The sequence below is a fragment of the Callionymus lyra genome, chromosome 4, assembly GCF_982586985.1.
Source record: "Callionymus lyra chromosome 4, fCalLyr1.hap1.1, whole genome shotgun sequence".
Taxonomy (NCBI): Eukaryota; Metazoa; Chordata; class Actinopteri; order Syngnathiformes; family Callionymidae; genus Callionymus; species Callionymus lyra.
In genome coordinates this window covers 29,611,498-29,628,428 of record NC_141821.1, presented here as the reverse complement: position 1 = coordinate 29,628,428, position 16,931 = coordinate 29,611,498, and the positions used below count along the sequence as shown (strand labels likewise).

Genomic DNA, 16,931 nt, shown 5'->3' with positions numbered 1-16,931 from the left:
TTTCCCAGGGAGGATATTGGATATCCAGAGATTTAATTATACGATGAAATAATGGAAAGGGTGGAAGAGGGGGGGGTTGTAGATAACCTGTTAGAAGTCAAACCAAGGTGGCTGCACCCTCTTCTCCTTATCTTCTGCATATATGCTCATCATGTCTTATCCTTCTCTTTGCCTCTTCCTTATATAATGTCTTGATGATCTTTTTAAGCCTTCAATAACATCATTTTTATGATTTATTTTCCTTTTCATTTCCTCTGCTATCCTGTCTTCCAGCAGCACCTCTCACTTGGCTCCAGTTTGGTTTCCTGTTGCTATGGCAGCCGAATGCTAATGAGGGAGTTGATCTCTTGGCTCAGCTAAACTACGACAGTCTGCTCTTTTCTCTCACGCCGTTTTCAGACCTGATTAGAGCGAGCCTCGGCCTCGTCATCGCTTTGAACCCTGACGCAGTAAATGGGAAAGAAAAGATGCTCCCGTTCTCAGCAAACATTGATGGTCAAGACATGGTATTTAGCACCAACCAAATTTTGAATCAACTTGAGATTCATCTCGCAACCAATTAAAAATGTCCATCCACCAAAGTACCCTTTGAGTGTATTTAAAAATATCCTAAACATAGTTGTTTTTGTATCATTTGTAACTCCAACTTGTTCCAAACAATTTCAGGATTTTTTGTGAACTTGAAATAATTGGAAGCCCCATTTCTATGAGAACACTTTCCCTTCACTGCATCCTTGGACTTTATTGGTCCTTCTACCTATATCTATATTTACATCGCAAAAGTTCTTTGTCCAAGTCATGTTTCTACCCTGTCCAAACTCTCCTCTTCACTTCCCTCTTCCTCTTCCCATAACTCTGGACGACTCATCTACAAACATGTTCATAGAACTCAAAGCTTTGGTGAAAATGTTTTTTTAGAAAAGGAAATAAGTACATTTATATATTAAGAATATTAAAGGGGAAACTCAATTTTGCATTTGACAGTAAATCTATGTCTACTTTTAATGCAATTCATTAAAATACTAAAGATGACATGAAACATGAGTCTTTGACCAATGACCAGGTAACGACAAGGTTCAGAGTACTCTGTTCCTTTTTAGAGTTATAGACAAAAATGTATGTTCATTTTAATGAACCTCTATGAAAGGTCCATCGTGTGTTGAAGCCTCGACAAGAGGAATTGTTGAGGCTTGATGCTGGACGTTACAGACGACTAACAACTAACTGAAACTGTACTTTTACTGTTACTCTTGTTGATTACTGCTTCATGTTTATGTTGATCTAATATACATTTTCTGATGCTCACCCTCATGTCGACTAAGGGTTGGGATTATTTAGTATTATTATTATTATTATTATTATTATTATTATTATTATTCCTTTCTTTTAAGAGTCATAGGCAAAGATGTACATTTATTTTAATGACATCGTCTTCATCTTCGTCCAAGACACTTCAAAATCATCCAAATACCTCCGTGGTGCTCGTCCGTAATGTTGATCTTTTATTAAAGCCTTACCATGAGGAATTTTTCTTTTTTTAAGTTTGTTTGCAGCGAAAGTTATCAGTCTCTCAGCTTCTGCCTGAAGTCTTTCCTCATTCAAACACATTTCAAGTGTCAGTACACAAGATTCACACTGATGCCCTCACAGCATCCACTGAAAACAATGTTTTTAACAGTGACAATAGTGTCTTTTTGGAAGAAGATGAAGAGGACGACACCTGAGTGCTAGTCACTACATTAAAAGGAGCATACATTTTTGCCTATAACTCTAAAAAGGAACAGATTACTCTGAATATAATCCCAACCTTTAGTGGACATGAGGGTGAGTAGAAAATTAGTCAAGTTCTAAACTATCGCTTTAATAAAGAAAAATAGAACAAAAAAGTGATTTAATTGTGTTTTAACCAACAGTTACTGTTTATTTAGCTTCAATTACAAAGTTTATAATTAATAATAATATTAAACACTGTTTTTATAACACATAGAAAGTAGTTAAGTAAGAGTAGGTTTTTTCTAAAGCCCCTGTCTAGACCAGGGCCACAAAGCGCTTCAACAATCAAAAACAATATACAGTTAAAGTATTTACTTTAAAAGGCCAAGACACATAAGACACACACAGGAGTAGTGATTCTCTCAATTGATTTAATGCATAAACCACAATTGTATTGATGTTTTCATGATACATGTTGCTGAAAACATTGTTCAGTTTAAAAAGAAAAGGCTTTCGTTCAATGTAACTTCAAAGGGTTGATAAGGCTTCAATAAAGACTACATTGAGCGGCAACAGTTCAATTTTGTAGGATGTACATCAGTACTAATGAAAATGTCCTGGACTGACGAGAACAGAGTCGTGGATTTATTTGCCATAGTGCTCTTTTGCAGGCAGTGTATCAGAAAATGTCTTCTTCCTTTTATTAAAACTACTGGTGGACATGACCTACACTGACATCCACAATAGCCTGACTGGAAATTGAAATCAAGGTGGAGGAATTGACTCAAGCTCTGGAAACGACACCCACACAGCAAATTATTGCATCTAGTTGTCTTTAAGCGACGCACAACTCCAAACAACGCGCACACCAAAGTATCTATTGCACTCAATTAAGAGCAGCTAATCAAACCACAGCTCATAGAAGCTCGGTTTTCCAGTGAAGCTCGTCTCATTTGAGTCGATGGATGAAGTGTGTGTTATTCATTCCTCTGCTGGAACAGATGTAGTTGTCAGACTAATAAATGTCTGAGGGCGACCAATTGAAGCAAATAGAAAGTACTAACTGAAACTGTACCTAGTGCACTGAGATCTGACTTAGTATTACTAAGATTACTAATTCATGTTTATGTTGATTTAATATACAATTTCTAATGCTCACCCTCATTTAGACTAGGGGTTGGGATTATTTATTATTATTATAATCATTCTTTTTTTTTAAGAGTTATAAGCAAATATGTAGATTTATTTTAATGTGGCAACTGGTGCTCGGTTGGCATCGTCTTCATCTTCGTCCAAGACACTTTAAAAACATCCAAATACCTCCGTGGTGCTCGTCTGTAATGTTGATCTTTTATTAAAGCCTCACCATGAGGAATTGTTCTTTTTTTAAGTTTGTTTTGCAGAAAAAGTTATCAGTCTCTCAGCTTCTGCCTGAAGTCTTTCCTCATTCAAACACATTTCAAGTGTCAGTACACAAGATTCACACTGTTGCCTCGCAGCATCCGCTGAAAACAATGTTTTTAACAGTAATAGTTTATTTTTGGACGGAAATGAAGACAATGACACCTGAGCTCTAGTTGCTACATTAAAAAGAACAAAGATTTTTGTCTATAACTCTAAAAAGGAACAGATTACTCTGAAAACAATCCCCAAGATGTTGCCAGCGTATTAAAATACATGAAAAACAACTCAGAAGGAAAGAAGAGATTCAGTTTGGCTGCATTAATGGTGCTACTAACTTCCACTACTAACTAACGAAAGGAGCTGGGAATTATCATTATTACTGTATATTTGTATGACAAATGATGTATAGTTTTTCATTAGAAATATAAAAAAAACAATTTCCATGGAGAACATCAGATGAACTAAAAATATGTATTATATAATATATTGTGTAAAATGTCACCAAAAATTAATTTTCCTTAACACTGCAAAGGCCAAAGCTCTCCCTCACAGGTGCTGTTGCACTGGAGTGGACATGAGGCTTCAATGTTAGCATAAAAATATCAAAATGTTGTGTAGCACTGTGGTTCCCAACCCCCAGTCCAGTCTGTGAGACATTTGTTACTGAGCTGCAAAAAAAAGAGTTCTATTTAACATTACTGCCTGAAAAGTGTTTCTTTTAGAAAAAGGAAACTGATTTTAATCTAGACATTTAACCGGTCTGCGATACAAAAAAGGTTGGGGACCGGGTCCCAAACCATACATCAAAATCAATTGAATTATATATATATACTGTATATATATATATATACAGTATATATATATATATATATATATATATATATATATATATATATATATATATATATATATATATATATATATATATATATTATAATATAGCTTCCCTCCACTTCAAGGAATTGCCAACGCTGACTGCTAAACTAAATATGCTAACCAAGGCTTCGTCATACAAGGCGGGTTAATTCAATTTCACTCCAGAGACTGATTGAATCTAGTTCATCTAGACCAACCGCTATGCTAATGTTATGAGCTGTGCACTCCTTGTCATTTTTATGTAAAGTGTGGAGCTGTTTTTCCCTTCAGTCGTTCATTTTTAGTTCAAGTTATTTTCTGTCTGTTAAGCAACATCTTGGAGCTAAGAGTCCAATGTATTCCAACAGCATGTTTTTTTTAAATATGTTTTGAGCATTAGCCATTTGTGGTAATACACAATTTCCTTTTTGTGTAATTGTGCATGAGCGTGTTTAAGTTGTTTTAAAGACATGTGTTGATCGATTAATTAAAGAAACAATTGGCTTTGAAGTAAATAAATCATGAAGGAACTCTCACAATCTATTATTCAGTTGCTGCTGCGCAATTACTGGCACACTAGAGGTTCACACAAACACACACACACACACAACTCTGAGATGATGTGTTAGCGAAAACACACTACACACACAGACACTGCATTTATTATTCAGACAACTGTTAATGTTTAATTTAGGGAGGATGCAAGTATCACAGACGCACGGCCAGGAAAAGACATTTAAATCATTTAAACGCACAACCAACACACACGTGAATATTTCATCGTATTCACTGTGGGTTAAATGCAGGTTAAATGAGGAACTGCAAGAGTTTTGGTATCATGTTGTTTATGTGGAGGTCGACAGGGGAGATGGATTTGACAGCAAACATTTAGATAAACAAAAGAGCGGAAAAGTAAACAAATGAAGAGTTATAATGATAAAAGTGGGGTGACATCAAACAACATCTCAATTGATCTCAAGATACAAACAAACCTTCTCTTGAGATTGAAAAATATTAAACCGGTTTGTTATGGATTCGTTTTGTTTACTGACATTGTGTCTGACACTGTTATGACACCTCAATAATCCCACATTAATTAAAAAATACTTGAATAAATGTGAAACTATTTAATTATTTTCATTGTCATCATTTATTTGTTGCATTTGTTCCCATGTTGCTCAACATTTTCGACTAATTAAACATCATTTTTATCGTCTTTCGGTGCGTCTTGTCAGTCTGGCTGTCGGCAGAGGCAAAAGTGAGTAAACTCGGTTTGGTTCCAACTTTTCCTGCCACGTCAGCACAGTTGGATGGATTAACACACGCTAGCAGAACTCATCAATGCCAAGAAACACAGCAGGAGAAATTGATTCTCAGTTTATTATTCAACTATAATTTGTTCCAGCTCTCTTCTCCTGCATCCCCCTTCACTCTCTGTTCCACCTTCATCACTTCTGTAAAACCAAAATAAAAAATCAATTGTAAATCTTTTAAGTCACAGCTGTACGAATGGACCATTTAGAGATGAAAGTGTATCAAGTGGATGATATTGTTCAAACTGGCTGACAGTTTATCCAAGAACCGTGTTTTTGTTCTGTGGACAAATCATCGACCAATAATGAGCTACTACTGCACCGTGTTCCAGGAAACCTTGAAGAAGTTTAGTCATAGTGCCCGAATGTATTTTATATATATTTAAGGAGGGCTCGATGTTTGGAGTTTGTAAGTTTTCATTGAGCTTAAATATGTTTTCTCCAGGTATGTTTTTTTGACTCTCCTTTACCCCTAATCAGCTGGGATAGACCATCCAAAGACATGGATTAAGAAAGGTAAAAAAGTAAGAAATCACCTTAAAGCAGCTCAATTTCATCCATAATGTGATTTTCAATTTAGTTATGGTCCTACATTTCAGGCTCATCTCGACAGGCTTTTGACAGGAACACATTTTGGCCCCACATCTACATTAGTAGTTGTTTAATTCCACCCTCCTAGATGGTCGCAGCAGGAGGCTGTCCACACTGAGTCTGGTTCTTCTCGAGGTTTCTGCCTTCTAAAAGGTTTTTCCTTGCCACCACAACGCTGTGATTCACCCATTGTCGAGTTGCTCGGATCTGTTTTTCTTTCTCCACTATAGTGTCTTGAGATAACTTTGTTATGATATGACACTTTAAATAGAATTGAGTTGAATTGAATTGAATTGATATAACTGTGTTTTATATCCACATGTTTTCAGTTTGGTTTATTAGCAAATGTTCCTTGATGGAGCAAAGAGAGACAAAACTTTATAAACATGAACCAACACCCGAATGCAATATTCTTTTCCATGTCCCATTATTTACTAAAAAAAAAAAAAAAAATCTAATTTGTATCTGTACTAATCTGTAAATAACTTTTAATTTATTGTTAACTACCAACACTAACATTAATCATAGCTCAAAAATATTGGATCATTCTTTTCTAAGCAACTTTGGTTTACTTAATTTATTCAATGAAAGAAATAATGAACCATCAATAATGAATACAAAATAAATAAGTTATTGAAAAATGGTTTCAAACATCTGTTCTTGTTGAACTTCTGTTTAAGTTGGACTTTCTAATGAATAAACACCTCCTTAATAAATGAAACTGTCACCAAGGCCTAATTGCTTTTCTGAATCTTTCTCAACTTTTGAAGATTTGTTTAGAAGGTTAATACCCACAAATGCAAAAAACAAAATCTTAATAAGGCCTTACTGACTTCTGATGTTGAGTCTAAAATGTGAAGCATTTTACTACAGACTATTTAACCTAAATGTCTCATTTAAGTCCTCCAAATGTTTTCTCTGACTGATGAAGCTTGACTTACAAAATGACGAAACTGAGACATACACAATATGTTTGGAGCAGTTATTGGTTACATTAGTAAGCTTCCTTCACACCTCCTTCTAACACAGATGTACATCTGCCTCTGTCTAAACCTGTTCCTCAAAACAGCCTTGCTGTGACCAACATTGTTCCATACGAATTAAGCACACATTGTTTTAAATTTCAAAATAAAATAAACAGGAATAGGATAAAGTGATGAGTGAAATGAATGGTATTCCTGCAGAGGAGGGAGATATGCATCAGGAAAAAGAGGGAGGGGGGAGTCGAGTGGTTGATGAAGAGGGAGGATGAAGAGTTGGGGCTAAAGGAGTGTTTGGAATGTTGAATCTTGAAATAAGTGACGTGTCTCCATGTGTATGCGTGCAGAAACACATATATTTATGTCTTCCCTGGGAGCAAGCGGGAATATATTTCCCTCAGAATGTGTAACCATCTTTAGACCCTTCATGATTTCAATATGGCTACTTATTAAAAACTCTGGTTCAAAATGACCTTGGAACTAAGTGGGACGAAAAGACAAGATTAAACGATAGACATGTCATGTTCTGACATAATAGATTATCCTTGATGGTGATGCTTCGAGGTCTGAAGAAATTAATCTAATTCTAGTCATATTTAACAACACAGGTGTGTGAATATAAGATAATGCGGTCATTCTTAACTCAACCCTTGTGTTGACTCTGGGTCAAGGTAAACAACCTCCACCACTGCATATGTATTTATGGAAGCTAGGGCGGTCGTTCACCTTGACCCTGAGACAACACAAGTGATATCAGAAACACATTTGTTTTCGTGCCTTTGGGTCACCTTGACCCTGAGACAACACAAGTGATACCAGAAACAGATTTGTTTTCGTGCCTTTGGGTCACTTTGACCTTGAGATAACACAAGGATTAACTAGCCAACCAGACTCGGAATCCAATAATTGCATCAGTGGCTGAAGGCAGGTCTTAACTACTAGACCACCAGTGAAAATAACTGCATGGTCATCAAGGGATCCTAAACCACAATTGAGCACATTTGTCACCACAGTCAAATGGAAGTTTATTTATTAGTAATAGATTATTTTTGCTGCGCATTACTATCTTGGACTACTATCAAAAAATATATAATAACATTTAGGTTAATAGATTTCCAAGTTACAATAAATGACTATCCCACACAATATCATAACAGTTCAATATAGAATATAAGAGAAATAATATATAATGTTTTATCTTTTTACGTTTGTTCCGGTTTTATTTTGTTCTCTCACTTCCTGTTCCTCTCTTTTACTATTTCCCCCTGTTACTAATAGCACACAGCTGGACCCATTGAGCAATTGGAATCTATTTCAACCACCTGTGTCCTCACCTTTGTGCCAGATCCAAGATTGTTTTGTGCTGGTTTGTAATTTCGATCTTGTTCCCTTCTGTGGATTATCCCTGTTGGATTTCTTGTGTTTTGCCTCTTCACCTCAGTGCCAAGGCTTTAGTTTTGCCACGTTTTATTTTCCGTTTTCCAGGTTCCCTGTTGTTTTCTTTTGTTTCCTGTTATGTTCCCTGGTCCGTAGGGCGTTTCTGTTTTTGGACTGTTGGACATTAAGAGGTGTTGGACTGTTTGTAGTTGTGGTTTTGTATTTCTTGACCTTGTTATTTATTAAATATGCTGTTTTCTGCTGGTTACTCTCACCTACATTTGTGTTTGGCTCATTTCACTATTTTTTGGAAAATGGGCAGTTCTGCATTACAATACTTTCAGGACAGGTAATGGGGATTATTTATGATTTATTGAGTCCTGAGACAACTGTTTGAAGAAACTATTTACCAACAGGTCTGTTACCACATTCAGAACCTCCTCTAAAGAAGCTAATGAGACATATGTTGGTCAACATCTGGTCTTGTCAAGAAGCCTCGGTGGAAGAGTTCCCTCCATATGGCTGCTTCCTCTCTAGTTGGAATCTTGAGGTACAAACTAAAGTGGTCAATACACACTAGGAGGGTGCTACATCTTAAAAATAGTCATGACAGTAGGAGTAGAACTGTGCGGTACATCATGATGAAGTGTATCATTGAAATGTATTTAAAGGGTGGAGAAAAAAATGTCTTAGCCCCTAATATTGCATTTCTTTGGCAGAAATGTATCCATACTTCCAATATGCTGAAGCAGAGAGGGATACTTCTCTTCTCTCCGGCACCCTGGAAATGACTGATACATATTTTCCCTGTCGCTCCTCTTCACCACACCAGTGCCCTCCACCCTCAGTGTCTTATTAAACACTCTTCTCCCCGCAGTTTCCTCGTTCCCCTTCCCTTCATTTCATCTCCACTCCTTTGCTCCTCCTCTCTTTTTTAAGACTGAGAAGGTGCTTTATTTTGTTCTTCCTCTTTTGACCGTTTCTTGAAAACCACAGGATATATATATATTTTTTCAAACAAGGACTTTATACTCTTGTATGATGTTCCCTCAGAGCTGCTGCCAATTATAGCTCCCAGCATGGCGGCGTAGACGGCAAGCCACCGCACCGAGCAGAGAAGAACAATGTGGTGGTAGAAATATTCGGAGAATGATATTGAAATGTGACGTTCCTAATTAGAGTCTGAGGTGCAAACAGCGACTACAATCATGGGGGAAATTGTCAGCTCTTAATAGGACTGGTGGTGGAAGGTTATCACAAATCATATTTTCTTATGCTGTTGTATTTTCTGGTGCCTGCTGCAAAAATAGAACCCACTGGACAAAGCGATGACTCATTGATTATAATTGGACCTACTTTTTTCAGAGGCAATGCAGACTTTCACATCATGAAAATACAGATTCATGGGAGAATTGTTTTCCTTACTTGTGCTCCAAAACATAAGCCATAGACTATTATTATAGATGTTTTTTTCTTATTAAATGCTTTATGTTTTATCGTAACAATGTACATTGTGAATATCCTAATCATCTTTTTTTTTGTCATGACAAATCATCCAATACAGAACTAAGTGTTTTATCATAAAGAATGCTTACTATGTAATAGAAATATAGGTACGTCAGTTGAAATATCATGTGCTCAACAACCTGTGGTTATTCCATTCTCTCATCACAAAACAGCTAATCCAGGCGATTAATTAATTCTTGGCTCCAGTGTAATCAGCATAGCATAGGTACCATATATTCTTCATAGCTCAAGGGTGTCCACACTTTTCTGAGCCACTTCTGATATAACGTGGAATCCTGATCTGGTGTGTATTTTTAGCACAGTGTTGCAATCTGTTTCTAACCAGGAAGAACTAAAGTGGAATCTTGCATGGGAGATCTACAGGTATATCTTGATCTGACTGCTGCGTAGATTCCTAACTTTATACCATTGTACTTGTGGTGTTATTAAGTGTCCTACTGATCACAGTAGACAGTCGTAGGTCTGTAAATAAAAATTAGAGACATGTTTTTTTGGATTTTTTGCTATAGCCTAATTTTCCACCTACTACTACTGAGAAAACACAAAATTGGATATCTCGTTTTCAGGGTCAGAGAGTTCTAGATTGCAATTTAAGGTAAAGAGTGCTTGCCTGGTTCTCCTCTTTAACTGTTAAAAAAGATGAAAAATCATTATGAATATAGCATTTAAACTTGTACTCTGCGTTAAGATTTTTTAATACAAACTCAAAATACCAATATGTTAAACGTTAATTTTGTGATACATTAAAAATGCAGTGTTTTTTGTTAGCCCTTGTGATCTAAGGGTCAAGTTTCGGTTGTTAGTTGCAGGCCTTAGGGTCACCCTTACCCTGACATTACACATGGGTAAAGGAGGGTGTCACAAAATAAGGTTCTCTGATATTAAACCAAATATAGTCACAAAGTAAAATCTTTGTACAATTGCAAGAACCACACATAACAGGACCAAACACCCAGTAGATATTTTGTTGCTACAAAGACACTACAAAGACCAGAGAGTGTCAAGACAAAGACAGTCAGATTCAAGACTAAGATATTTCCAGAGATAACAATAGTAAACACATAAGTTCAAGAACATTAGCGTTATATAAGATTCGATTTTGACAACAATCTCTTAATAAATGTATCAACAAGATGAAACTGAGCAACCCAGGAAGACCTTTATATATTTACTAAGTCCTAGACAATCTAAACAAAACACTGTAGACCAGTTTAGTTGCATTACAAAACGAGTGTAACTATGGTGATGACCACATGGAAAAAACCCAAAAGGCATTGACTGTAATCTCAATATATATGCAAATTACCACAGTCATCTCTCCAACCCACTGGATGAGGATATTAAGGGGTATAATGTACTGAATCATCGTTTCTGTCACTGCTACACAAGGGCAAGTAAGCTGTTGTCATCCTTCATCTCCTCCTCTATTCCATTAACCTCAATGTTTCCCTACACTAATCAGGTAACAAGCTGCCACATCCACTTTAACCTCAGAGCAAAGTTTTATAAATGTACACTTCCCCTTTAATTTCATTGGGTAAATGAACATCCTCCTGATGAGAGCCATATAATGAACGCATGCGTTTATGAATTAAAGACAATCCTGCAGTTATTGCACTCCCTGCTCTTTCCTTTCTTCTCCATTTTTCACTCCTTCTGTCCTGTTCTGTTTAATTTAGCAGCTGCAAACGTTCTGGAAAAGACGGTGAGAGACAGATATGCCTTCAGGGGTTTATCCGACTGTCTAAAGTCCAAAACCCATCTGATCCTCGTACTTGCTTGTGCGGTTGTTCGAACTGTTCCTTTCATTCCTTCTCTATACCCCATTTAATCTATTTATCTCTTCTCACTTCCACCGGTTCATTATCTCATGTAATTCTATCACTCACTACCCAGTCCAGTCTGCTAACTTTCTCACTCTCAAGTGTTTTATAACACGTTTAGTTGAAGTCGATTCTAAACATATTGCGTCTGAGATGAAACAAAATGTGGGTTTTGGTTGTACATTAATAATAGTTTCTAATAGTTTAACACTATTCAGTCCACACTCACTGGATGATATCAATACATTCAACTTTCAATTTAGAGTAAATAGCAGAACACAGTCGTCCTTGTCTCAACATGGTATCTCACATTTGTTATATTATAACTATTATTAGCATTTAGTCATTATTTCTTGAGCAAAAATTAACATGAACATATAGTATGTTTAGCAAGAAGTTGATTTAATTCCTGTTACAAAAAACAAAAAGGAACGTACCTCTTTTTGATGATATTTGATGGCAAGTTTGAGCTTGGCTAGGTCATGACACTGCCTGAGGTCCAGCTCTTCACTCTGGTCATTGTCTCTGTGGTTCAGGATGGTCTCCAGCTCTCTAGAGCTCCTGGCTTGGTCCAGAAGGTCTTTGGCAAATCTCTTACACTGCTGGGACAGCTCTTCATATTCCTGACGGAACTCGTTCTCCACCTGGGTGACAAGAACGATGCTAGATGGATGCCCTTCCACAGAGACATGAGGTCACACATTCATCTTACATATCTATAACAAACAGAAAGCAAAGTGTTGACGCCTAAATGACAAACTACCTGAATCTTTATTAACTTTGTGGATGAAAATTGTTTGATATTTGTGAAAGCTTGTGGGATTATGTTTTTTATTGTTTGTTTGTCTTTAAGTAAAATAACTCCAAAGAAAATTAAGATATTTCACTTAACCTTTTTAAGAAAAGATCATGATGGAAAAAGAAACTGATGAATAAACTTTGGTGGTTTTCTATCTATATTTAAGAAGGTCGTAGACCATTACTAGCCAATGGACTGATATTATACAGCCCTTCATTTCAAGTTCAGGTAATGCTCAGGTAATAACGTCACTCTTAATGCAATGTTGGATGGCTATTGATTAAAAGTAATCAAAACATTAAATCTCCTTTCATTCAAAGTGACACACAATGACGCAAATTTTCAACCAACGTGTAAACAAAACGGTAAAAGATAAGGTAGAATGCAAATTATAAATTACAGATGGCTCAGTTTAATTTAGTATTTCCCTGTGGTTGCCCTGAAGAAAGAGCATCAATCTGGCAAATGTGTTAGTTTTCAATGTAACAACAAGTTATAAGGTTGGTTCGTAAAACTAACTAACTACTAAATCTGTAATGCAACCAACCTAACGCCCTGGTTAAGATGCTCCATTTCAAGCAAATATTTCAAGTTTAATTCCAGGTCAAGTAACTTCAGTTTTTGCTGCCATGAGCAAACAAAATATTTTCAACATCTGTGATTCTTCATCGCCCTGCAGCTTTTTCCATCAGAGCTTACAGCAGCAAGTATGCCTTCTCCAGCCAATCCAGGCCACACATATCATCTTCATTTCCCCCCTTAGTACATGAGCCTGGTGATCTTCCTCTGTATTACTAGCCCAACATGTTCCCCCACATCTGAGGCTGGCCACTCTAAACTTTGTCTTCATGAGCTCTTCTTCTAACATTCCTAATCTTGTAGTAGTCTCGAAGTCAAAAGAGAATTCCAGGTGAATAATGCACTCCAAAATATATATTTTCTTCCGTACACAATGTCAAGCCTAGTTTGTTGTTGTTGGTGATCAATAATCACACGTCTCATTCCAAGTGACCTCTAGACGTGTAGGAAAGTGTTTTCATGAATTTTGATAAAAGCATTTGAATGTTTTAATCCCCAAAAGGGAAAACTGAAACCCAGGCAGACCCAATAGTGCAAAGTGCAAAGACGGGGGTTGAGAGTCTTTTTTTTAGATGGGTGTTGATGGGTGTTAGAGGAAAGTATCTTCTTAGAACTGGGAGGTGGATGGTATGAGATAACATAATCCCCAAAATGAATACAATAATAAAGTTGAAAAGATATATGTATATATATTTATGTATATTCCCGGCATTCCAAATAGTTCTATAAATGGGGATGTGAATATTTATTTTTCCTATAACCGGAGAAAAGAAACCCCAGTGAACAAGGAAACACAAATATTCTGAGGGTATCCCTTCAGGTTTACGATGAAGAATCACTCCAGAAGAGTTGCCAGGATACTAAAAATGATTTACACCCTGAAAAGAACTCTGGATGAAGTGCTTGTCCCATATCTCCAAGATCATTATACGAAAAAGCCAGACATCGCAAATGCTGGCACCACATCAACAACAGATTTACTTCAAAATGGCTTCATTTATATCTTCAAAGACACTTGAGGTTATTCAATAATTGTTAAGACTGGAATTAAAGGCAAACAAGGTAGCAAACTACAATAAGAAGAAGGGTTTATTTCAAGTATATGACACATTTTTGGGAAAACTTGCCGGTCGATCGAAGGACTGAGCACCTCTGTTCGTATTAGGAATGTTAAGTGTGTACCTTGCTAAGCTCCTTGAGTTCCCAACCCAATCGGAAGGCAGTGAGGATCGGATCTTCACTGGAAAGTGCGATGAGAGAGGAGGAGGCCAACGCTTTGTAGATGTTGAGTCTGGACCTTGAATGTCTGAGGCTGTCCACCTGCATACGGAACACATTAAAACTTGTCAACTAGGACAAGACAATTTTGTTTAGCAGCTGGTTTTAGTCACGTATTGCTATATAGTAATGTATAGATAGAAGCTTACCTCTGAACTGGACACACACTCCACACAGTCACATCGTATCTGGTGAGGTCTGGGGATTGTGACCTGTAAACAAAACATACAAATCCACAACCCTTTCAGTCCTTAAAAATCCTTTCACATTTTCAATGTAATGATATAAAATAACCCTCAAAAAATGCTTCTTAGAACAACATGTCAATATATTTACTGTCTATTTGATGATTACCTTGCGTTGAACAAGCAGCTTGATTATCTCATAGTTGTTGGTGTGAGCAGCGAGCATGATGGGAGTTATGTCTGGGGTGAACTCTGAAAACTGACTGTCCATCATCAGTGATGGAACCTGGATGGAAAAAAAGCAAACATTAGAACGCAAATGGGAAATTATCGAGGGAAGAAACACAGATCGTGGCTTTGTGAGCTTAAAAACATCTTTATTTTATTCAAAACTTTCTGTTTGGAAAGAACTGTCACAGTAGAAGAAAAATAAAACAGCAAACAAGCCTGAAATAAATTGAATCAAAGCAGCTATAAGCAGATTAAAACTAATTCAATTATGTGGAAGACTGAAGATACAATTGTGTCCTGTTCAATATTCCACTTCCAAGTGTTTTATTTTCAAGAAGGATTCTCTCAAAAGCACTGTTTTGTGATTAAGGCAAAAGCTGCTAAAGCAACTCCTATGTATGTTTGAAGGTAGCTGTTATAACAGTCTTTTTAATACATGTTCCAGGTGAGACAAAAACATATTGTTTTATCTTGGGAGTACTATCTTTGTCACTGTGTTGTCTTGACCTTTTACAATTTTTAAATGTGTATGTATTTATGTATGTATTTTAACTGTGTATTGTTCTGTTGTTTAAGTGCTTTGTGACCCTGGTCTTCGAAAGGCTATACAAATATAAATGACTTACTTACTCACTTTCTATTGACCTTTAAGGATGAGAGGTGAAGAAAATGGGCAGTACAGCGACATAAATCATCTGCATATTGATATGAAAGAGCATTTATGTTCCCAGGCGATTCATTAGAAAATATAATGTGTATAAAAATAGACATCAATTAATAATTCAAGATAAGCAGGAAGAAAAGAGCAAGTGAATAAATATACAGACAGAAAGGACAAAGACGTATAACAATAATGTTAATAATCATAATTAAAATATAACAATTGTTGTATTAAATGCAATAGGATGAAAATATCATAGACATTTAACAACAAGAATATATAAAAGTCACAAAATATGTCGTAAGAAAATGATAAAACTTGTGTAAAAAGGATTTTATGAAAACGTTTTTTAATGATAATGCTTTGTATTTGCAGGGGGCGCGTTTTTAGTTTTACTTGTTGACCGTGTGTTGCAGCGTAGACGTGCTTCTGTCGTCCACCACTTAATTTTGCAGAGCAAGTAAATTCTAATGAAAAAGTGTCACGTTGACATGCTGATGTGTTTGAAGCTCACGCACCCGACTTCAGACGAGCAGCGAGAGGAAGGCGGAGTGAACACGTGTGGACTCTCATCGCTCAGAGGAATCGCTTCTCATCCTTTCCTCTGCCATTTACTTCTTCTCCATCGACATGTTTAACCTCTTCTAAAGTCTCTTCTCTGATGGGAAACCTTTCAAGTTTATTTCCATTGTCTCCCACCCCGACATCTTTGCCTCTCCCCCACACTCCCCCCTCTCTTTTCTCTTTCCTGCCAACAACTTTTACCTCGTCTGCTCTCTTCCCCCAAGATCCTTGATTTAATTCCCTGACCTGATAAACATTGTGAAAATAGCTGAGATAGCATCACTCTCTAATTAAAGACACTGCGACACACACCATCACACAAATTCGATTTAGCAGAGAGGGTTCTTTATGTCACTTTTGACATCACAATCAGACGCACTTTCTGAAAAGGCACGGCGGCCATTTTTATAATAAGCCTTTTTTCTCAACACACAGAATCTGAAACGAAACTAACAATGGCCAACGGAGGAGTTGATTTTCGACAAACAACCTTGCCACAGGAAACCACCAAGAAATAAGGTTTAAAATCCACTGTTATTGATTTCTTATCAGACAATTTCAGACCAAAAACAATAAAACGTTGTTGTTCAATTACAATCTTTCGAGATTAATGCTCTTTTTCAAATTTTTTACATCTTCTTTGATGTATTTAACCAGAATGCTGAACCTGTGTGCGCCACACACACATTTGTTCACATCCTTGTCCAACTGGGAGGTGACCAGAGCCTTCCCACAATCCCTCGCTTCTGCCTGGTTGCCATGGAGATGCACAAAAAAAAAAAGAAAAAGATAACTCAGTACAGCAATCACGGTCTAATGAATCAGTGGAAGTTTGTCTTCTGCTTTAGAGCCGTGCACGTGGATCTGGAACTAACGCCTTCTTCCGTCCTGGTAATGAATCTCTCGCTCTTCTCCCTCTGACTCTCATCGACCCCCTTTTACCACCGATCATTTTAACCATTTATGGCTTCCTCTCAGACAGCGCATTAAAAAACTGCCTTCCTTTAAATCCTGTTTCACAGTGTGTCTTTGAGCCCAGCAGTGTAATTTC

General features: G+C 36.8%; 1 protein-coding gene across 1 annotated transcript in view; it reads right to left on the bottom strand.

Moving 5' to 3' along the window:
• trpc5a (transient receptor potential cation channel, subfamily C, member 5a) overlaps positions 1-16,931 on the bottom strand; it is an 83,963-nt gene that overhangs the window by 30,173 nt on the left and 36,859 nt on the right. Inside the window, exons 5-8 of the mRNA XM_087789667.1 lie at positions 14,594-14,710; positions 14,389-14,451; positions 14,144-14,281; positions 12,021-12,227 (exon numbers count right to left, since the gene is read on the bottom strand). Of these exons, the coding sequence (XP_087645793.1) occupies positions 12,021-12,227; positions 14,144-14,281; positions 14,389-14,451; positions 14,594-14,710 (525 nt within the window). The remainder of the gene's footprint in view (positions 1-12,020; positions 12,228-14,143; positions 14,282-14,388; positions 14,452-14,593; positions 14,711-16,931) is intronic.